Raw genomic sequence first — 23,800 nt, 5'->3', positions numbered from 1 at the left:
ACCTTCGTTTAATTACAGCATGTGATTTATAGGTATTTTCTCAGTTCAAAAGTCCTAAACAGCTCCAGGCAATTCCTTTAATTTTATGTGTGTTTGTTTGACTTGTTTGTTTGGGGTTTTTTGAATGATGTGAAAATGAGAACGAAATCTATAGCTATTTTGTACCTGTAATCACAGTTTTTATATTCATAAGATAATGATAAATGAATTCCAGTTGTTACTTCATAAGTACTCAGAACAAAGTCAAAGAATGTTTTCGTCCCATGCAATCATCACAGAATAGTTCCCTGTCGTTTCTACTGCTTATAATCGTATTCACTCTTACAATGTATACAATTTACTGATCTTTGCTGTACTTACCTTTGATTGCAAACCTTAGACGCCACGTCTGGAACTTTTGGAATAATTAAATGCTAACTTCTAACCTGCTAACCTCTTGTTTACAAACACTAAGATGAATGACTCGCATGGCAACGAATACGGATTACAATTGCGTCTTTATTTCGAAAGTATAACAAAGAAAATGACTTCATTACATAAACTGTGTAATGTTGAATGTGTGATCAGTACAAGTTTCGTGCGAATTAAGGAATAATTTTTCGGATATGCATTTTGAAGACAAAATATTTGCTCATTACAAGCAGGTTATGTTAAACTTGTACTACGAAATTCAAAAGATGTTTTTGGAAATGCTACATAAACCATCTCAACGAAGTAAAGGCGTGGCGATGTCGGAGTGCGGTTTTGGGAGGGATGTAATGCTGCTATTAGAACGTCAACATATATCGAGCTTGTCTAACTGATAGTTATAGAGCCTTTGTTGTCTAATAGGTGATTTAAAAGCAGCGGATGACATCAACGCATTACAGTAACTTTAATTTAAAAAGAAGTCCCTCGGAAGAAGCAAAAGTAACGTTCAGCAGCAAATCTTATCGTCTCCAGATTCTGTCTATGAATACGTAGAGGGCGCTGTTTCCAAAGCTCGCTCTCCCGTACGTGCGTAGGATCTGTATATAAAATCTTCGGTTTGAGTTGGTTCATAGAAAGTAGAACGGAAGGCTGTCTATGCATACATGGAAGGGGGGTTTTGCAGCACTTTCTCAGTCAGAGTCAGATATTCATATAGTTGTTCAAGGTGTATATTATGTCTCGGTTCCTTAGAAGTGACTCGCTGCTATAGAGGGCGTAATCAGAGTAAATTGTGAGTTAAACTCTTTCTCCAAACCCCCTGCACCCTTGTTTGTTCTCTGACCAGAGTCACAACTCCGGAATAATCTTCCATTGCCTTGGGAATTCTCAAGTAACGACATTTCCTTAGCTCCTTGACGTATTCACTTATTCGCTTTGAGTAGTCTTCATCACTTTCACCTTCTTTCTTTTCAAGGTCAAAATGCGCCGTTCTGTCGAATCGATGGAGCAGTCTGTGGGCTTTATCCTCGCGTATTTTCCGCCGGAGCTCTTCGAGTTTCACCGTCGTCTGCTCGGTCTGGTCAGCTCGTATTTTGGGGGTGAAGGGTTTTATATCTCTTTCTCGACCTCGGTCGACTAGTTCGTCGACTTTCTGTAGAAATTCCTCTTTTCTTTCCTCAAGTTCAGCGGCGAGGATAAGATTTTCGTCGATAAGCATCATTCGTTGCTCTTCAATGAGACGAGCATATGTGTCACTTATTGCCATATCTGACGCCGCTGTGCTCACGGGCGAGGAATACCGGCGGCCCTGTTTCTCGCTGTTCGCCGATGACGCTAGGGTTTTATCGGTGAAGAGGTGCGAGTCGAATCCGAACTGGTCGCTGGTGGCAGCTGTGCTGGTTGGCTGTAGCAGAGTGGCTGGAGAATGAAACCGAGGGAGCGTCAGACTGCCGACACCCAAATGTTCCCGCTCACGGCTCGCCCTGGATACGCTTTTCCCGGTATTCCCACCGTTTTCAAGACTTCTTCGTGCAGTGAGCGAGTTTGGTGTCGATTTCGGCCTTCTGACTTTTGAAGCTGGCAATGCTGCCAGTGCTGTGCTCGGGCGAGGACGATAACTCGCAGCTGAAGAAGTTCTACCATTGACCAATCGTTTCCTGGTTGGCCCAGGAGTCACCGCTCTTCGCTCGTGATTGAAGCTGACTTTATTACTCTCCTTCCCACCACCATTGATATCTTCCTGTGAATCCGTAGCATTTAACTGATTCCTCTGTGAAGCCATCGACCGAAACTCTTCTTCATTTATTTCTGCTATTTCGTCATGCGACAAATGTGACTTGATTTTTGAAACTCGATCTTTAAGTTTTTTAAACCTGATTTTCAGCATCCTTTCATTAATTTCCATGAGTTTAACGGAATAAGTCTTTTCTATCCCAAGCTTTTGGTGTCTTTTTTCTAACATCTTGTCTTCTCTTTGATTTGTAGTGACAGCCGAGGTTTCGTTTGGACTTCTCGGCGCGTAAATTACATCAACAGCAGCAGCCATTTTCAAAATTTGTTCATTTGTGGCGTTGTCACTTGGATATTACTTCAATTTTTCAGCCAAGTAGTGTCGAATACAGCACCTATCACTTTGGGTGGGGTCGACCGATTCATACTTTAACGCCTTTTCCTCAGTGCCCTTTCAAAACAAAAAAGAAATTATAGCCAATTAAGATATAGTGTAAACTAGACTTTTGGTGATGTCTACGATTGCCTAATTTCTCTAAAATATTATGTATCACCTTGACTAGTGGTCGTACACAAACTAAACTATGAGCCAGGCGTTGGCATGCCGCGAACTGGACATATATGTGTTATCCACTCAATAGAACGCGTTGGACGTGAAAGTTGATAAAGCATACACGTGAAACATTAGGTACACGATGTTATAAGCGGAGGGAAAACCAATAAATCATACAATTTATGCTTCAATGAAATATTTCAAAATTTTATCTTCTCTGTAACATGGATGGAAAACCGTTGAAATTTAATATACCTGGGTAGCATACTTCTGAACTATCTTACAAAGTGACCACAAGCCTTCGCATACTGAAGGGCAAAATACTCGAACGCTGTGTCGGTTACAATGCCGTAAAACCCTGCCTTGGATCCTACTTTGAACCGAACCGTCACGTTGAGGCTGAACATTGCATCACAGTCCCACCCACACACATACACATCCCTCCACTACACATACACAAACGACACAGAGAGACAGACAGACAGACAGACAGATAGACAGACAGACAAGGACACATGCACATTAAGACGATGAAACACGGAGAGATAGATCATAGAGGCATCATAGATTTTACACTGTGACAAACACACGCGAGCAATACGCGTGATTATATGCTGTAGTATGCACCACAAAAGAGAAAGACAAACTTTTGCTAATCCTTTCCTGGGGGAAACTTTCGAAGCCCAAAATGAAAACTGGACGGACACTCTGCAAATTGTGGTACTAGGAAAAATAAATTGCCTAAAATTTGCCAACCTTTGAAATTCAAAATGGTCGCATATGCATCCCATTGTCAACTTTATGTGGAAAAAATAATTTTTTAATTTTCACAAGTGAGATGATGAAAACTTCAAAATTAGTTTACACAAGAGTTAGAACAGAAACGTTCTGTAAAATTTTGAGAGTACGAAAATCTGTCCCCGAGGTGCATTCACCTTAACCCCCTTAGAAGCTATTTATCTATGTCAAGGTAATATTGATGTCAATATTTGGAGAAGGCCTGTCAGCTGATCACCTAGCCCACTGTGTACACATTATGATCACCTTATCAAGCAATTTCAGAGAAATTGTTAATTCAGTCTGTCAATATTAGAGCGAGGTAAATATATTCAAAAGTTCACCTGATATAACATTTCAAGTTAATCAAGACGCCCACCACGTCGCCCGTGGCAACCAAGTGCGTAAACACAGATTCGATTGCCAATTTTTTTCTAATTTTCTAAAGTGTTCAGAATGTTAAAACGTCAAACCTAAATTACGAAACACAGCCACAGGATTTAGGTAATTTTATTACAATCTGGTTAAGGTTTCGCTGAAAACAAAATTAGCCAGAAAGAAACTAACATTGAAATTCGCCTTGACTTCAGGTTGAAGCGATAAACTTAGGTTAACCTGTCAATGTTTATTGATGGTGTTTTATATACGTGTATCACCACCACCACTGTAGTGTTCTTATATTCACAAAGTCACCCGTCATTACCAGTGTTAATTTACTTCAGTTATCTTCATTTCCCTTTCTGATCACCTCAGTAGTATTTTACGGTTTGTCTACGTATCGCAACTTTACACATTGTCTGAAATAACCCTCAATAATAATTACAATGGCCATTGACACAAAAATTGTCTACCTTTAAAGAGCAGCAAATACCTACATGCGTACTTTTCAAATCCTCTAAGATTTTGTAGAGAAACCATGTGACGCTGGTAAATTTCCCATTCCCTGACTTACAAAGCCTTAGGACATCTCGTCCCTTGCCGCTCTAATAAAACTCCCCATCAAGTTGATTGAATGTGACTGATATGTGCGTGACGGTTTATCAATAAACAAAAGCCTTAATCCCGAGGGAAAAATTTTGGTTCCTAAAAGGCCTCGAGCAAGTCTTTGTCTTAGTTATGTCCATAAACAATTGGTATTTCAATATTCACAGAAAATATGTCACAATGATAGCTACAATATCATATATGGTTATGTCTATTCTGGGATTATTGTTGTGCGAACTGTACGTTTTATGTGAAGGGAGCTGCCACATTAATTTTTGTCACTTCTTGCCATGCGTGTCATATTTTCAATATAAGAACGGTGACTTACATAGAGTAGGAACCTCTGGGTCATTTATATGAATAAAAATTGAAAAAATGTATTTAAAGTATTCTTTACAACTGTATCTTGACTAAGCAAATATTATTCAGATAGATTTGGGATTAATGAAATTAATAGGTCAGAACTATAGGTTACGTAGTGTTCCTGATCTAAACCAGAGACTTTATGAACTCATATTTGAAACGCCGCTTGTCAACTGTTTCCCAGTAACCCATTTTTGAATTTTACTTTGCTACTTCTCGGAGGGACATCCTCGATTGTTATGCACGAACTTCAAATAATTCAAATCAGGAAGACACGTGTTCGACTGAGTATTACAAATGTATACGAATAGGGGGTGTTGAGCTGGTGTAATACCTTAGACAAACCTATTAAGAATTACGAGTTTAATCGAGTGTTGGCCTGATTTGAAAATTGAGCATTCCGAAAAGGCTTCAACAACCGAAAATTATCAGCTTTTATGTATTCTTGTGGTGTTAGTGCGACATGCTTGTAACACTGACCAAATATATCTATGTCGATTGTAAAGCACATGAGTTATAGCCTCAGTATGTTATTTCGGTGCTTGAGGTTTACAGTAACTGCTCGTTTGCGTTAGACTCTGAAACCATTCTCTGCAAGTACATGTCAAGCCAAATTAGATGGCAATGGGCAAAAAAAGCAAGCATCCAGTTTCCGTTCGAGTCTCTAGGACTGATAATTCATATGCATGTAATAATTACTTCCCTGGCGTAGTTGCGATCATTTTCGGGAGACTTATGATGAAAAGCTCCGTGGACTCTCCACCATACGAATTACCTTACTCTACATCATACAAATTAACTTTAAGTTCAACTTTACAGTGCAATGAATATATTTCATTTTGTATACATGTATGTATTACAAGCTCAAAACACCAATAGTTTGAAATAGGTCACATGAGGTCAGGGTTGGTATTATAGGGCTTGTGTTATCGTCAATGTGATTGCATATATACGATAAGAAAAGCCCTGTCACATGTTACTCAAATCTTTCCCACAAAAATTATCGTTTTTGAATTTTTTTAAGTGGGACCAAGCTGTCAATCACTTGGTTAAAATGGCACATGCTATCGACTGTGTTCGTGCTAATTTGGGTCAAAGTCGGGTGCAAGAAAACGACATGAGTTGAACCTGATATTACAGTCTTGGACGAGACCTAAAATAGTGTACATCACCCAATGTAGGTAGAAACAAAAGCACGGCGGCATAATCAGAATGTTGTTTGTGAAAGACCGAGTACTGTGTTGACTTTTATGGGGTTGGACATTCATATATTCGTCACAAGCATTTAGTAGAGCAATAAATTCGATCTTTTGCAATATTTCTTGCGCCATCGTCTTGTCAAGTGTAGAGGCTCAGATCAGCACAAGCTTGTGAACACATATCGTTACGAAATCGAATGATATAATTACGCAGTAAAATGTGACGCTGGGATTGGATCATTGAAGAGTAGATCCTGTAGATTCTTGTTCTCGTAGATCAGTTTTGACGATTTATGCGAAATTTAAGGATCTTTCATCCAATCGTCATTACATAAGGGAACAGAAATACACCAATTATTAAATTATAACTGAAATTGGGACAAGTGAAAATTGTCGAAAAACACTGGAAAACTTGTTCCTTATGACAGTATTCAGAATCTGGTTAACTAGACCCTCACCGGTGAGGGCAGGACCGCAGAAACAAAGACAATCATGCGATAGTGTAAAAGACCGACCCATCTCTACATAGGATTTTAATCAGATGCTTATCTGTAGGTAAATTAAAGGGTAAACAAATAAAGCTTAGTACACGCAATATTATAAAGTTAATGTTTCTTATAAGCTTGGCCCTGTATTGGCCCTACATTTTTAAATCTTGCTAAACTGTCAATAAAAGCAGCATACACGCCATCATATCATGTCTGGTTGTACCTATGTACGCCATCATATCATGTCTGGCTGTACCTATGTACGCCATCATATCATGTCTGGTTGTACCTATGTACGCCATCATATCATGTCTGGTTGTACCTATGTACGCCATCATATCATGTCTGGTTGTACCTATGTACGCCATCATATCATGTCTGGTTGTACCTATGTACGCCATCATATCATGTCTGGTTGTACCTATGTACGCCATCATATCATGTCTGGTTGTACCTATGTACGCCATCATATCATGTCTGGCTGTACCTATGTACGCCATCATATCATGTCTGGTTGTACCTATGTACGCCATCATATCATGTCTGGTTGTACCTATGTACGCCATCATATCATGTCTGGTTATACCTGTGTACGTATAGTGACACAATGCTCGTTTTCTGACTGAGGAAAAATGTAAACGATGTAATCTACAACTGGCAATGCAATCACATCTGCTATTTATGGATGAGAAAGCAATAGAATCCACTCTTGTTACTACCTTCTTGTGTACAAGAGCTAATAATGGATTTAATGTTTATCTTCATCCGTACATCAAAATCAGCTACAAACCGCACGTTTGTAAAACTGTTCTACTACTAGTACTGCTACTATTAAATTTCGCAAACAAAGGTCAAGAATAATACTCTACTCACTTCAACGAGGTAACCGGAATCGTTTCGCCGTGTGGAAGAGGGTAGGTTTGACATTGTACCCGTTACTGGATAGGTATCTCTGCCTACTATGGATTCATAATTGTCAGGCATTCTATAAGGTTTCGTGTCCACAAACGGATTGGAGCAACGACTGTAGTTGTAATTACGCCATTTGTACGTTTGGTAGTACATGGATTTATGTATCCAATCAAATCTCCGACGAGGAGATAGAAAGACGTCTATTTCTATGGAGATGAAAGAAGGAAAAAGCCTTCATTCATCACGTTTTCCCATAACGACCACTTCTGCACTGTAATCGATGGCGAACTCGTCTTGCCGACTTGCCAATCAATACAAAAGGACTTGACCGAGTTTAGTAAGTTAAAATAATGACCATGGGAAACAATAGCAACGACAACCGTGAGGAATTATGCTGTCATGATTTCAACAATTATAGTCTTTACAGAATACTGTCAGATTCTGTTGTTTATGCACTGGGTAACAAAATTTTATCGGGAATTAATCTGTAGTATAATGTATATCAACGACAGGGTAGCTGACTCGACACTGCAGGACGCAATGAAATATTATTGTTGAAATAACGCAACCTTCGGATAGAATCGTGCTTGAATTAAAAGCCCAGTTTCACTTGTTTTTTCAATCATTTTTATCAGCTGAAAGTGATTCCAGACGCGTTCAATTACAACAATTTGGAATAGAAGTAAATATCATTTCGAATCGTAAAAGCACTCGTTGACCACTAAGCATGGTTCTTTTATCAGTCAAAATGAAATAAGTATGAATTCATATTTGACAAGTTCATAGTAAAGACCAAACAATTTCCTATTTAGTCACCATGCAGCGTGCTCGTTGCTGGCCATATGTCGTCATCAGTTACATATTGCGATGAGTGCAAGCACATCGTTTTTACAACGAAGACATCAGGAGGGAAAAGGAAAACAGTACATCATCGGCAGAATCTGATTCGGATGTTTAAACGTGCAGCTCAATTGATATGCATGAGAGACGTGAATTGATGGCGTACGTTACAATTTCATTTTCTAATATGGTTTTTAGATCGATTGCTTGCCATGATACGAGGGCGTGTATTCTCTCGATGCTCTCAAGGCAACGTTATGAGATAATTTGATAAGCGAAGACGATCCATACATGACGGCTATCGATGACATACCATCAACACACCTATAGCAATCTAACGTTAAATTAAGCCACTGTTTGATCCAACTCACCAAAACGGCTCGTTCACGTGTTCCAATTCATTTGTACACTTGGAATCAACAGGAAACACTCCCTTCAGATACGAGTTGTCAACACTACAAATACTGAGCTAGTGCTTGCACCGCATCATTTCCCAAAATGCTCTGCGGCGACTCTCTCCGTAAATCAAATCTCAATGCGGGGAAAGAATTGTTACCATGGTAACTTGGTGATCTGGCGAATGAGTTTCTATTTCTGGGTGAGTCGAGTGTATATCTTTTAAATCCTCGGAGCTTTGAAAATCAGAGGAAAGACTTGAATTGCATGTTCCGATAACGGCCGACAACTAAAATTTTCGGCCGACTCAACATTATTATCTCTGACAAAGACTGAAGGAGAACAAGAAAACGAACGTTTTTAAAAAGATGAATATCAATGAACCCGTGTATTTTAAATTTGAGATTTCTAAAGTTCGTGTCGCAGATTCTGTGGTCATCACATGAAGGTAAATTTACGTGGTTCATATCTGTGATTCCAGGTATTGTGCGGTGGGTAGGTTTTCGTTAGATAAGACAATAAAGCTGCGGCTGAGCTGCCATGTACTTCAAGTGACAAACACATTTGGTGAAACTACCTCAATGCCTTTGCAATGCATATGCTGAAGACATATTCGCAAAATGAGAGCATTTTTTATGAAATGAGGTCAACCTGAACAAAATCCTAGCTAAATATCTGTGGACTCACTTTTATAAATTAACGGTGTTTGAGTCACGTCATACTCGATTGTTATATAACGTTATATCACTGCTTAAGTTTCCTCGCAAAAATAACAATAAGCAATTAACAGTGTATCTGTTCATCCGTGAATTTCATAACTGGGTTGGTTATTAAGATCTCGTTCCGAGTGAATGTACATATTAATATTTCGTAATTGCATCGTAGAACTATGTTTGTTGTCAGAATGCAATACGTAGTCGTCTCAAAGAAAATAATATAATAATGAACAATTATTTGTGAAAGTATTTGGCAGATTTTTTATCTAGACTTTTGAGTAATCTTCATCGCGAGAAACGAAAAGCATAGTAATTATCTTTCTTTCATTGCAACTTCAAAGAAATGCTGTGTTATCCGTTGCAATTCAGACCTTGCAAAGACAGACGGCCACTTTGAATCTTTTCCGCATTACACCTCCTCCTCTGATACGCTTCCTCAGTTGTATCTTAGTAGATGCATTTATCACACATTAAATTGCTGACTCAATATGGTTAATCGCTCAATGCAGAGAATCGAGTTCCTGTTTGGAGGGGATGTAATAGCAATGTACTATTGAAACGTTATGGATTCTCGCAAAATAACAAGGAAGTTAATCTTTCCTAGCGACACGAGACACAATTCAGAAGTTATTACCTCATGTGACGCATGCTCTTGAAGTGGATTAATTTGAACCTCTTATGACTGGTTTGAAACCACAAAAAAGGAGAGAAATTTTAATATTGGTCATTTACATCATCCAAACTAACAATTTAAATATAATTGCGATTTGACTGTACTACGCGCGGTAACGAGAAGGCATGGACACACATACATACATACATACATACATACATACATACATACATACATACATACATACATACATACATACATACATACATACATACTACAGATAGACAGACAGACGGACAGACAGACAAACAGACCTGATCCCTCAAATCTTTACCCTTAAAATCACAAAAAGATGTAACCTTGATGCTTTGTTTATGAAGATAAACACGCTAAATTCTGAGTTAATGCTCCCTAACGAAGGCAGACATCTGAAATTTTCCCAACGTCGTACATGTAATATAGGCTAGGAGACGTTTATTGCCCTAAGCCGTCCCTTCGTAATGTACCCATTTATGTTGAGTCATAAATGATTTGCATGTCATTAAACCAAGGCACTAACAAAACCAACAGAGTGCATTGCTCGAGGCGCTGAGTACTTTGGTTATTGTTAAACTTTACCATAAATGATTCCATATCTATCATGTGTGTATATTATCAGTTTCTGGTGATTTAAAAAATAAAAATTTACGACAGCCGTATTTCAAGCGTTGAAAATGTAAGCCTCCCTATTATTTACAGCCTGTCGTAAATTAACAGTGCAGCGATTCATATAAGTTTATCTCCGGGTTGTGACTGTATGTTGCCGGGAATAGCATACTATGAACAGGATTGGAACTAATTTGGGAAAATGGGATCTTTTAATCATTCATATTTATCAAAAGTATTACGTGCCCTATAGCTGAAAATTGCAATATTACAACATACTCATAAAAACGAGTGAATTGCCAAAAAAGAGAAGTAGATGAGTTTAAATTTGATGAATAAACCAACATTACTACAACATCCTAGTCACCTAAATTAGTTCAAATCGTGTTTTAGTGTTATGTTGAATTTAAGCAGAACACCCTCCCCAACCCCGGCCTTCATGATGTTCTGAGATACCGAGATGTTCCCCGGGAACAAATCTGAACAGGGTAGTTTTAGCCGTACATTTAGTAAATTGATCCAACTTTCCAAGGCAGTGTAGATAAATGAATCTATCGACTACAATGATGCTAGTCAGGCTAGTGTTCACTAGATTTTTTTGTTCGGCATAGAGTGTACTCAAGATGTACAAAGGCTGTGTCTCGTTCGTCGCAGAAACATAAACCATCAGTCATACTGCGAGACAATCCATCAAACGGCTCTGGGCGGAATTGAAAAAGAGGGGACAGATACTGACGACAAAGTTGGGTGTTATTAGGCAACACTGAATGCGAGATGTAGTGGTCAGGAAAGCTAATCAAACAGAGAGGAAGGCGAACAAGCAAAGATGTCCATACATATGGACACAAAGTGGCTGAACGGGAGGCCAGACGTTAGTTAGAAATCGATAACTGATACAGTTAGACTAGGATCAGCCGTCACAGTTGCATACCATAGGACGATGCTTTCTGCTTAGTTATCGGGCTACTGTAGCTACGAGTTCGTTTATTCACGAGGCAATTTACGAGTTGCTCACCATAGAGCAGACTGTAACAAGGTTATCTTTCAAAGCTCCTGACGATAATCATTTCACGGTTATGTCATTGTTTCTGATCATTGCCAATCCATTCAAACAACTGCAAAGACATCTATATGCTTTCACCAGTTTTACTGCAAAGTTAAATCAACTTTCTTTTATTCGACCTTTATAGCATTGTATAGCGGTTTACATGGATCGTTTGATTCGAAAGAGTTGACGGTCGTATCCGTGAAATATCTTGAATAGAATACTTTGTATCAACTGTAAACTTCTTATTCTCACGAGACTCTTAAACTTTTTATCGTCCAATTATCTTAACAATAGATTAAAATAGTATATTCTTGATTTGAGAAGTAGATTATCCTTGCTTTTCGCCTTGAGAAGGATAAAGTTCGGTGCAGTAAACGATGGGTTGGATTAACGATTGATTTGTTCAAGTTCATACGTTCTTGTCAAAATCTTTGTTAAAACCAAACCCTTGCTACACGAATTTTTGAAGTTATGATCAGAGCTATATTAGTTCGCATCAAAAACTGCATATTAAATACGGTCTGAGTTTTGATAAATGGGCGCAGTTTCTAAAATCGATCGGCGGTTAAATCGAAACGCTGCAGTCTGATTCGGCAGAGTCAGAGCGTTAGTTGAAAGTTCTCACCTGCTAAATGGAAAAGTGGCAAGATGGTCGAACAGGTAAAAACGACTTCAGGTTCACTTGGTTCCCCGCGGGAGACTACTCCACATGGACGATAAAAATCTATTCTTGAAATTCAAGCCACCTCACACGCAGATCCATACAGCTCCTGCGAAAATTTTACACGTCAGCCAGTGGCTATGCTAGCCTTTCAACTGAGTGATAGGTTACCCAGTCTTATCATTAAGTCATCGATCAAAGACAATCGCAAGTCACTGAACAATGCAGATACACAGGGGTCAAGGTGCAAGGGTCACCTCTTATGGGCAAGTTGTCAAATGAAACATTGAAGCACTGAAGATAAAGTCCCCGAGTTTACTATGTTTGTGTATCTTAATTCATTCCATTTCTGAGTATTCGACAAGCTGTGATATCTCCGTGATTAACCTTTTTTGTAATTTTTAGCCATAATATTAAATTTCTCTCATTGAAGAGTACAGACTAACTTTTCAAACTTGTTATACTAAATTCTATTTTGATTTTTTTATTTGTTTTATCGGTAAGTTTTGATTTTCAATTGGTAATTTTTTTATTTGTTTGTTTGTTGGTCGGGTTTTTGACCAATGATTTTATACCACACTCTTTAATCATGAAATTAGATTAAGTGTGATGGATAAATAATCACAGGAAGCAAATAAAAATTGTTATAATCGATCAGTTAAGTCAGCTTAGTTTTGAAAAAAATAGACGTGTTTCTGATAAAGCAGTCTGTGCCGTTTCAAACTATCCGATCCTACTGTTTTTCTTGTCTCACAACAGATTTGTAAGTAAAAGAAAGTTTATTGTCTTATTTAAACGGCTTCGCGCATTCTACCCTATGACTTCATGCAATCCAAAATGATGGCTTCCAAATTAACCTCATGTGTTCTCAATATCGTATGAATAATGACCTTCTCGAAAAAAACTGTCAGTCGCACATGTAGTTTTTTAAAAATTTATTCGAAGACCTTAAACATATTTCTTACAAAAAATACAATATATTACGTTTACATGTATTACTTTTTTCTTACAATTATTATATTTTTTTCGCGACGGACTACAACATGCACGATTTTCGATCAACTCATAAGATCATGATTAATGACCAATTATTCAACGAGCTCGTATGATTGTTAGCAAACAACCAGCGCAAATAACTCATCCAAATTCATATTATGTCGTACTGAACTGCACCGTTAAGTAATGACTTTGCTCTATTTATACAAGAAAGAATTCTGTTTGAGCTGACTGGTTTGTTTTTCTATATTCCCTAGAACAAGTTTTGGGATAATATTATGGAAAATGTGCGACAATCTAATCACATTTAATTAAATAATGTAGAATAATCTAAATGCTCCCTTCCAAGTAGCCACTTCTGAGAAAGTCCCGACATCTTAATAATATTCTGATATTTTTATCGGGAGTGAACCCACAATCAGTCGATGGTGCAACTCACCTTAAGGAAAGACGTCGGTGCCATGTCACTGAGCTATAAGCTTTTTATCCCTCACCCAGTTTACAATTGCAAAGTCTCATTTAATCACCAAAACCTTGTCAAACTAGTTTACTATAGAAATGAAATCTTAGCTGAATCAAAACAAGTTTAACCAATGTTCGTCTCTCAGTTTCGTCCTTTCACTTGTCAGCGAAAATAATGTATGTAGGCCTAATGCATGTATATGTAGGTCATATTGACAAGATTAATACTACTATATTGGCTTTGGGAGATTGTACTAGACTGTGTGATTGGTACAGGAAAATATGTTTTGAGGAAATCTATCCATGGCTTCAGATTGCCCCCTTTTGACAGTTGTATTGCCGTTAAATGACCCTAGTCCACCATGAACCGACGCTTATCTTTCATAGTAAAATAAAAATGTGCCAGTCGAAAGCTAGAGTGTATTTTGTACTAATATTTGTATAGCTGTCAGAATAAACAGCTAGACTATCAGGAAAGCTGGCGTGCGGTGTCAGGCAGACTTTGGCATCTCCATTAGATGGATACTGCAGCCAATCAACTGTGGAGAGGCTGTAGTGTTGAAACGTGACAAGCAAAGAGTAAATGCAGAGTTGTTTTGAGATTATGATAAAGGTAAGCACAAGAGGTCATGACCCTTTGAATGCCTAAACCCGATATCATCATCTCGTGTTACTAGGAACAAAACACAAGCTAAAAATACCAACACTAAGTGACATATGGTTATAAGATAAAAAAAATCGAAAAGAAAATTCGAAGAGACTACTTTCAGATGAATTCACCTGAGTTCATTTCGTGTGCGTTTGGTTGGGACCAGCTGTTCCAACTTCAAACCTGTTTATTTCAGTAAGATTCCGTCAAACGTCCGTTCTTTGTCCTTCTTTGTTCTGTCCAATGTTGCTGAGCAGCGGAACTGGTTTCTGAACATGAGCCGACTTGCAATACACCCGATGTATACTCACCGACCCAGTATAGTTGTCAGTAATTTGAAACTTGTAAAAAGCTCTTTGTGTAGTGTAATTTGGGGAATTATGGCGAAAGAAAACTCGCATGGTGATTTGCATGAAGCTCGACGTCAATGATATTCTCGGGGAGAAAAACAAACAAGTACGACCAGAGCAATACTTTCCAATTGAGTTATACCATTGCTGAAGGTGTATAAACAAGCTAAAAGGAAGAAGTACGGTAGAAATGTAAAACTGTGGAACAATAACATGTCCAATTTTTGTTGACTACTCGGTCATTGCATTCAAACCACAGTTATGATTTAAAGTCTGAAATTAATACTACAATATTCCTGCACCTTGCTGATGAAAAAGTTTCCCTCGGATAGTTGTACTTCTGTGGAATTTTCACTTTTATTTTACAATTCTTGCCGGGTATTCGACAGAATGCAACTCAGAGACAGATTCGTCAAGATCTGCAAAGTTTGGTTTTCAAGTTCGTGATGTGTTTGATTTCAGCCTTGTGGATTCATTTTGAAAGATGGGGGAAAATTATTTTCCACATTCAGGCGTTTGAATTGTCAACATTAATATCAAATTGAGTAACTTTTGGATGATTTACTTCGCTTATAAATGAAATGTAGGTCGATATGCATTTTTCTCCCGTGGATTTTAAAGGAATTTGTTCAAAGTTTCCACCCGCAAAGTACGAGTCAAATTTCAGAGTACATTTTCCAACCCTTGGAGTTAGAGTTCTATTCATATATCTCGATTTATTTCTTATCTTATGCTAGCCGCCGTGTCAAGCTATGTTCGGAACGACAACGATTGCGTGCTGATCAAATTTATTTTGCGTTGACAGTTCGAATACCTGGTATTTCAATACGCTTGAGGGTGTACACAGTAGACAAATAAACTTTATTCGAGTGACCAAAGTTGAATGTCACAAAACAAAACAAAAATCGTCACAGTTACAATCTTATCAATTTCAAGAGTTGCCTATATGTTATGTTACGTTAGTATTTGGGGTTTCAAAACAAACAGCTTTACGTGCTGTTGGTTTGCGATTCGCCTGAGCGCCATTAATCTCTATACTTTTAAATACTGTAAATTTATCGGCTTCGTCGAGAACGATGAAAAAATAGAATTATTCGGATGTCAAACTTATGGTAAGATCAAGTAGTCGAGTTTCTATCATTCGCTTGTCATAAATGTATATACTGCTATGCAACTGGCTGGCGCAACTTTTATCGTGTACTTGTAACCTGTGTAACTAAAGGCGGGTTTACACGTGTATTTTTTTAAACCTGAGGGAATCTGATTAGTCGTTCTGTAAATATTCCTTATCAGCGATCTAAGCGATCTCACGTTTACACGTCATATACAAGGTATGAATTTAGTTCGGGTCAAGCGCCCTCAGTGATATCTGGGCTAGAGAACAATCGCTTGCTTGCAATGGCGGACCCACACATCATGCAGCTGCTGTTCTACGCTCTTTTTGTGTTCTGTCAACCAATCGAGACGCCTTCGGCGAAGAAATTTACTAGGAGAGAATATTGTTGGCCTCGCCCCGTCTGATGTCATTATCTATTTCATGTTAAGATGAAACACCTAGACAGACACCTACAATACAGACTCTTATACGGAAAATTGAGACAATCAAAGTTCCGGCCAATGCGACACTAGTAACACTGGATTTCCATGAACACGAATACACCACATTATGAGGCAATTGAATCAGTTGTCAGAGCATTAAACCAGGAAAGATCATCAAACAATTACATAATCAAGTAACCAACAACGAAATACATGATAGCTCTGCTAGAAATAATCTTAATACACAACACATTTGAATTCAACGATGAATTCTACCGGCAAATATGGGGATGCTCTTATACGGAAATAATCTCGATGGGTTGTTCGCCAGAAATAGCAGATATTAGGCCTCCATTTCACGAGACAGAAATGAGAATAATACTGAAACGCAAACAACAAATACCGACCTGGCTGAGGTTCAGGGACTATGTTTTTCTGATTTTCATCGGAACACAACACGAACTCAATGAATTCATATCAAACATCAACAAAATGCATCCTACTTTCAAATTTTCGTTTGAAAGCTCCTCTCAAGAAATCACATATTTAGACCTGACTATCTACAAAGGTCGTCGGTACAACAAAGAGAATATTCTCGACATCAAGACCCACACAAAACCAACAGATATTTTCCAGTTCTTACAAAGAAACTCATGCCATCTGGCAGCAACATTCAACGGTCTGATCAAAGGTGAAACATTACCATACATCAGAACACGTAACAACGAAACGGATTTTACACAGAAAGTCACACAATTTAGTGAAAAAAAATTAGTGAAAAATTACAAGATCGACAATATAAAAAAATGAAATAGAACACATTATCAGAGAGACAGATCATAAAAGCAGGAAAAGGCTGCTTGAACAACAAAAAGAAACCAATAACGCCACCAACAATACAATAGTCTTCATAACAACGTATAGCCCGTACATCGACACGACAAAAATCAAGAAGGCCCTGACATAAAACTGGAGTGAACTTGAAAAAGACGAAACACTAACAAAACTGTTCCAAAACCAACCAATAATCGCATACAGATGGAACAGAAATATAGGCGACACACTTATAAGCGCCAGACTTCATCGGATACTTTCTGTAACCATACTACCCTATACAGGCGACGTACGGTTTCTATTCCCACTATATCGTACCCGCCATGGCTAAGCGACATTTTTCATAAAACAGCCAAACATGATGTACACTTATATTATACACAATATCATACACAAAACGCAAACAACCCAAATATGAACGATGTGTGGAGTTGCTTTCCCTTTACTATCAGTTGCTTTCCCTTTACTAACAACTCATCGTAAAATGGCATCGTTTTTCTAGCTCTGCCACTATGACGGTTGTTGTCGGACACGGACTTGAACTGAGCTCGCAACCGTTTGATTTTGTTGTGGCATTGTTCCGCTGTCCTCTCGAGTCCCTTCTCCCTGGCCTTGGCAGCGACGTCTTCATACACTTGCCGATCCCTCGACGTGCCGTCCATCATACGGATGACGTTTTCGTCTCTCCAGATTGAAATTAGTAGCCTGATCTCTTCCTGTGACCAATTGTTGCGGCGATCGCGAGAGCTTCTTACTTTAACACCGTCCATTGTGGTAATGACCGAACCGAAGACAGGATATAGTTCGGCGTTTAGTTCGGTGTTCTGGTCACACGTGTAAATAGGCCATTGTTTAGTACGGAGCACCGAACCTGGACCAGCCCTCTGACACCGAATTAATTTAGTTCTTTGTTAGTTCGGTGCTGTCTGTTCACACGTCCAACTGACACAGGTTTATATTTATTCCGGTGTCTACTCCGGACTTAACTCCCACGTGTAAACCCGTGTAACTAACAGCCGAAATGATTTACTCCCGTACAGTTAAGTTTACTGGTATACAAAACATTGGTTTGTCTAACAGATAGGCTATGTAAACAGCTACTTATAATGGGATTAGGAGATTAAGATTTGGATCTCAAAATATTATGTTCTGATTTTGTTTGTATTCTTGCTCGAAGCATCAAATGGTTCTTTGACCCCATAAGGTGAAGGGACGACGTGTCAATTATTCAGGCGCCGAGATATTCAAGTGAGGCATTTATTCCGTTTGTTCAGTGACTAAAAACATCAACCTGTAGAGCAAGTTGGTCAGCCTGCGAACTTGTCAAGAGTCAGTTACAGCCGCATATTTAGCCGATCTGGCCGACAGCCATATCAAGCATCGAGCAGGTTCGCAAGCAATTTGTCCATTATTCTGTATGTTAACTGTCGGTCAGATATAGAAATAATCGGCATGCAAGGTGTGAAGCAACAGCAATACAGAAGGACTGTCAACCAACCGGCTGCCATCAGTAGGCTGATCAGCAAGCAATTGCTAGCGAGCAGGGTGCGAAAAATTTGGTTGTTCGGTCAGCAAGAAGAGCAGAAGTTGAACTGTTCCTTCATTTATAAGACACTTGGTAATTCAGTAGCGAGTTGTGCTGTATAAAATTAGTCGGCAAATGTAAATGAGTCCAATATTTCGTTTTCAAAGCAGCAAATCACTTAGGTGATATATCACATTAGTGAAAACATTAAAAATGATGAGAAAAATAAGAAAGTAAAATAAGTTGACAAAAAAGCATTTAAAAAGCATGGAACCTATTAGCAGTTTGAAGCAAGCCGTTGTTTGTGTATGGTACAAATAAGGTCGTTGGCGTAACTTTTTAAAATAAATGACTTTTAATATTAGTAGTGAATGCTTTCCCGTTGCACTCTATCTTTCATATTTTGAAAATGAAAATTACTCGATAATAATGATGTAGCGATGAAGATGAAGATGATGATGGTGGTGGTGGTGGTGGTGGTGGTGGTGGTGGTGGTGGTTGTGGTGGTGGTGGTGGTGGTGGTGGTGGTGGTGGTGGTGGTGGTTATAGCTGTGCAGACTATTTATCATTTCTGTTATGTCATGTATACATTTGGCTAACCAAAGTTTAAAGCCACGATATCTCGTCATATTAACATTAAAACTATTTTTTAACAAATTTCTCTACGATCACGACCTATCCAGTAAAAGGTCACGTGGCTGACAGTAATAATCAACAATTACACACAAGAGATCAGAAACGTAAGGTACATCACAGTGTTACATTCATCACACGTAACAAAATCAACGCTAATAAACAATTAACTCGCTTTCAATTGCTACAAATTAGTTTTATCTTTGTGGTTCGTTTGTATCACAAACTGCCATGGCATTAAGGTGCAATGCTGCTTTGAACACAGTGAATTCGACTTGCCGAAAATTTAATTATAGGCTTACACTATCGGATATAATTGAAGAGAAGAAAGTAACAGCTTAGAATGAAAAAGTAAACGACATTTTTTGCGTTCCGAGTGTCCATAGAATGAAGGGTGTTCTTCAAATTATCGCCGCACGGTGCGGAAGGCTTCAATGATTCATCTAATGAAAGGTCGCCGGTATCGCGCATTTTCAACGCTGTCCGTGCGACAGGAAACAAAGAAAAGGACCTGGTATGTTTTTCTCTGTTCTCAGCGCTAATGAAAACGAGTAGAGTACACCTGGTGTGGTTCATCTAAAACTTTGCGATTGGAGCTAAATACAAGACTAGTGTATTGAACTCATATCCTACACACTGACGTCTCAAAGTTTTGAATCTATCACAAGTTGAATAGTCATATTAAAATTAAGTTTGTATATTCAAACTCCTCTGTTTTGGGAATGCTTCGTGTTCATGTTAAACCCTACTCACTGCGATTAGTGTCTTCTTTGTTAAGTCTCGTTGTCTCTTCGGCCAGCTTTCGTCCTTACTTTGGTCAACCTGTATGTAGTTCACCTGAAGAAACCCAGGTATGGATAAGAGTAACCTATCTGACTCCCCTGGTAATGTGTAATTTATCTCCGCGGAGAGGTTTTGGTTGATTATCAGTTTTAATGATGGACACTCCGTTGGTCTAATGTAGATCGACTGAACGCGGAACTAAATATTGTTTAAATTTTGTCGCACCCAAGGGTGGTGGACAGCCAAACAATTTTGTGGTGACGCTGAACTCTGGGATGAAGTCCCGCCCCGTGGTTCTCAAATACACAAACACCTGTTTCAAAAATTAATTTAACTTAGTAACGGCACTCCCATTCTGTGTCCTGGCATATCTTCAAACCTGGTAATGATTTCATATTTTCCGTTGTCAAGACAACCTTACCTGACTACGACACAAGAGCTCTTGCAGGTACACAATGCAGCACTAATGTACTTCGATAAGTCATGGCAACTGACATTCATCATGTCCCAATACGACAGAATCACTCGAGCTGCACAGTCCAGTCATCAAATGTCAGACTCTGTCCGTGGTTGCCGCGAGCTACACCGTGAATTACGTAGTTACCTTGCCGTCGTATCTTCTCTTTGCTGTGTGTTTGATCGTTTCTTCCCTATACATGCGATACTTTACCTTCGTAGAAACACTAGGACAGTGAACAGTTCACGGCAAATAATAGACTCCGGCTCAGCCACTCCATCGACAGGCTTTATCAGCGGCAGTATATATCTGGCACAATATGCCTTCCAAGACGTCAACAGGTGGTTCGTCAACATTAAGTCGAGTCTGTGGCGTCATTGGGCGTCACTAATTATGCTGGTTCCTACTTAAACAAGTTCCAGCAGGGGCATCGACTATCACTTACTCATTCACGCATGTGCTCAATTTCTAGAAGCGTATTGTGGCCTTATATCTCAGTACCACATTGGTTTGCACAAATACGTTACTGACGAAAAATGAAGATAGCTGAAGCGAGGCAAAGAGGTCCCCTAGCCCAATAGCAGCAATTTACTCCACTTGTGGTTTTGTAAAGAACTTGAATGAGGACGTGATGACTTCATCATGATTGTAATCAACACAACATACAGAGCTGTACTGTTCAGTTGACAGGGACAAAACCGGACGTCGAAAACTTTCTACTGAACCTGCACGGTGCAGGCAACTCGATGTCACGTCGGACTACACTGTTGACAACCAGAACGGTGTGCATTCACACATGAAGCTATGAAACTATCATCCTGAATTTGATTGATAGCCTAATTGTGTATTGGAGAGTCTCAAAATTCTAAAGAGGTCATGAAGTTCCTGCAATTAAACCATTCGTGAGTGTAAACAACCATTTACGAAATGACGACAAAACATTACCTTACGTCACGCGAAACGGGGGATACATTCTTTTGCAGATTGAGGGGCATCGTCCACCGACTCCAGTCCGGTGGCAAAGATGAGACTTGCCGTAGCCACAACGGACCGACGGTGGTACATATGTTAGCACTACGTTCTCGAAAATAGTTGAACTTGTTGGTTTTAATAATTAACGAGGTAGCTAAACGAATAGGTGAGCTCGTTGAACTTCTCCACTTTTGATTGTGACCCTGGTCTCTCTAAAATTTCCCACTTTTTCACTGCTTTTTGTCGTATGTTTTGCCACCAATAAAATACTTGGAGGTAGATGTGAGACCATTCAGTTAGTGAAGATGTTAAAGCAGTCTTCTCTCAATCACACTTTTGAAAATTATTTATAAAATCGGGAATCTAAGGTTTTTATACTAGGTTCTAAGCTTATGTCATTTGGAGAACTTTCAATTGTACAACACCTGCCGTATACTTCATCATACACGTATTCGATAAGCATTTCCCCCACTTTATTTCACATTTGAGACTACCAGTGAAGTACGTGAGTTGCACCATATCATTTACGGACAGTACCTATTCCCTCATTCGTCATCCCTAAAGTATACTATATCCCCAGGGGCCACTATTAAAAAAAGAAGATAGTCGTACTGAGTACACAAATGGAGTCGTGTGTCATGCTGACGAAATGACCTGATTGTTTCCTTCGGGCTTTTACCAAGTTAACGAGCAAGAACTCGGAAATTAGTTGAAACCGCCTAGGGCCCTGTACACGACACAACGTACATTGTCCATCCTGGATGCGCGTCTTTTATCACAGCTTAGGGGCCTCAAATGAATACATGCGGATGAAATCTTCACAAATTGCAAAAGGTTTGGGCAGAGAAATGGGACATGATCGTCATGAAAGTAAGTCAAAATGAAAGTTTCTGTCAAAGTTCACTCGGTATCACTGTCATGTCTAACAGCGTTAGTCGACATCACTCATGAAGTCCGTCTTCCTGTAACAATGGTTAAAAATGATAAATGATTATGATAATCATCATAATCATCAGCATCATCATAACCTCCATCATTATCATCACCATCACCACACCAATATGATATCATACGTGAATCAGCTGAAAATATGTTCAGATTTATACTTTTCTAGAATTATTCTGCAAATGTTATACTTGTCTGACTAATCAGAGTCTGTTCGGTCAGTGTTTTGTTTATTTATGCACCAACATCACCAGTTTTCATAATGATCCAGTCTCAAGGCTGATTATTGAGACGTTGGTCACCGTCAGCCAATCGAATTGAAAGACTTGCATTTTCAACTGAAAGGGGGTCACGTGACATCGATTTATTTGAAAAGTTGAAACTAGCAGTGAAGTGATAAGTCCTTAAAACGTACAAAAGTAGGGTTAAGTTTTGCTTTGGGCGTGGATATGCGGACACTGGAGAAACTCTGTCACACAAGTAACTCGCTTATCCTCAATTCTGATTTATCTACATACGTTTAATCTAATTTTCAACTTTCTCCTTCAACTTACGTTCAGTAACCATCAAGCAAGAATCCTGCATTTAGTTTACGTTTCTATAGTGTTTAAAACTAGCTTATCTCGTCATGTTCAATGTCTTCCTTCTCACTCGCCATTGGTTGATTGAGTGTAGCAACCCGTCCACGTAACATGCATGAGTTTCAGAAGTCTTTTAAGAGTGTTTTTGATCGGAAATATTTTCGCTAACGTCCCAGCATGCTACTGATTACGTCATTGAGCAAAAAGAGCTCCTTTATCGCTTTCATGATGACGTACATGTTACACATTAAGCTGCATGTAATCTGTCACGCTCCGTCAGACGAAATGAATCGTTTTGCACGTCAACCTGGCAAATTTACATAGGAACTGGCACACTGTAAAAGACCATCACACGTCAGAAAGGGAATCTCAAAGAATTTAATAGGACCCTGAAGCTTTTAATCTAAGATAATGTCACTATGATAATTGTAACCTAAGCTTTTACCGTTTTATGCAGGCTAGAACAAAAGAACCGCATTGTTGCCTTCGTTAGAGTCGTTAAGTCATATAACTGCCGAACAATACAACCAGCAAAGCCTTAGCATTTAACTAGGAGTTGTCCTTCGGTGTCAATAATGAGTCTGTGATTCTTTTTCATGGATCCTTCTGCGGATACATTACTTTGTGTTTGTTTGCGATGAAACTGGTTTCCATATTCAGGATTACAACCTATGACCTCATACAGCAATTTACTCTGTCGAAGGCAAACGTGGCGTGTTTGAAATGTCTCCTTCGCTTGA

The 23,800-nt window shown here is 38.9% G+C and overlaps 2 protein-coding genes across 5 annotated transcripts; both read right to left on the bottom strand.

Annotated features, from left to right (window-relative positions):
- Window positions 1–478: 478 nt before the first annotated feature.
- On the bottom strand, window positions 479–21,282 carry LOC139121037 (uncharacterized). Of its 4 annotated transcripts, none has more exons than XM_070685625.1 (3): window positions 20,527–20,895; window positions 20,076–20,159; window positions 479–2,590 (listed from the first exon to the last, which is right to left on the bottom strand). In XM_070685625.1, the coding sequence occupies exon 3, from the start codon at window positions 2,453–2,455 to the stop codon at window positions 1,190–1,192; it is 1,266 nt and encodes a 421-aa protein (XP_070541726.1). In that variant the 5' UTR covers window positions 2,456–2,590; window positions 20,076–20,159; window positions 20,527–20,895; the 3' UTR covers window positions 479–1,189. The 4 variants fall into 4 exon arrangements, with proteins under 4 accessions (XP_070541726.1, XP_070541727.1, XP_070541725.1 ...); XM_070685626.1 differs by lacking the exons at window positions 20,076–20,159; window positions 20,527–20,895 and adding exons at window positions 7,377–7,621; window positions 8,627–8,735; XM_070685624.1 differs by lacking the exon at window positions 20,076–20,159 and having other exon boundaries at window positions 20,527–21,282.
- Window positions 6,674–7,069, bottom strand: LOC139122165 (protein PBMUCL2-like). The gene has a single exon (XM_070687583.1). It carries the CDS (start codon window positions 7,067–7,069, stop codon window positions 6,674–6,676), a length of 396 nt encoding a protein of 131 aa, XP_070543684.1.
- Window positions 21,283–23,800: the final 2,518 nt, after the last annotated feature.

This window comes from Ptychodera flava, chromosome 21 (genome assembly GCF_041260155.1).
Source record: "Ptychodera flava strain L36383 chromosome 21, AS_Pfla_20210202, whole genome shotgun sequence".
Lineage (NCBI taxonomy): Eukaryota > Metazoa > Hemichordata > Enteropneusta > Ptychoderidae > Ptychodera > Ptychodera flava.
Note: the sequence above shows the minus strand (reverse complement) of the source record. Positions and strands in the feature narration are given on the sequence as shown.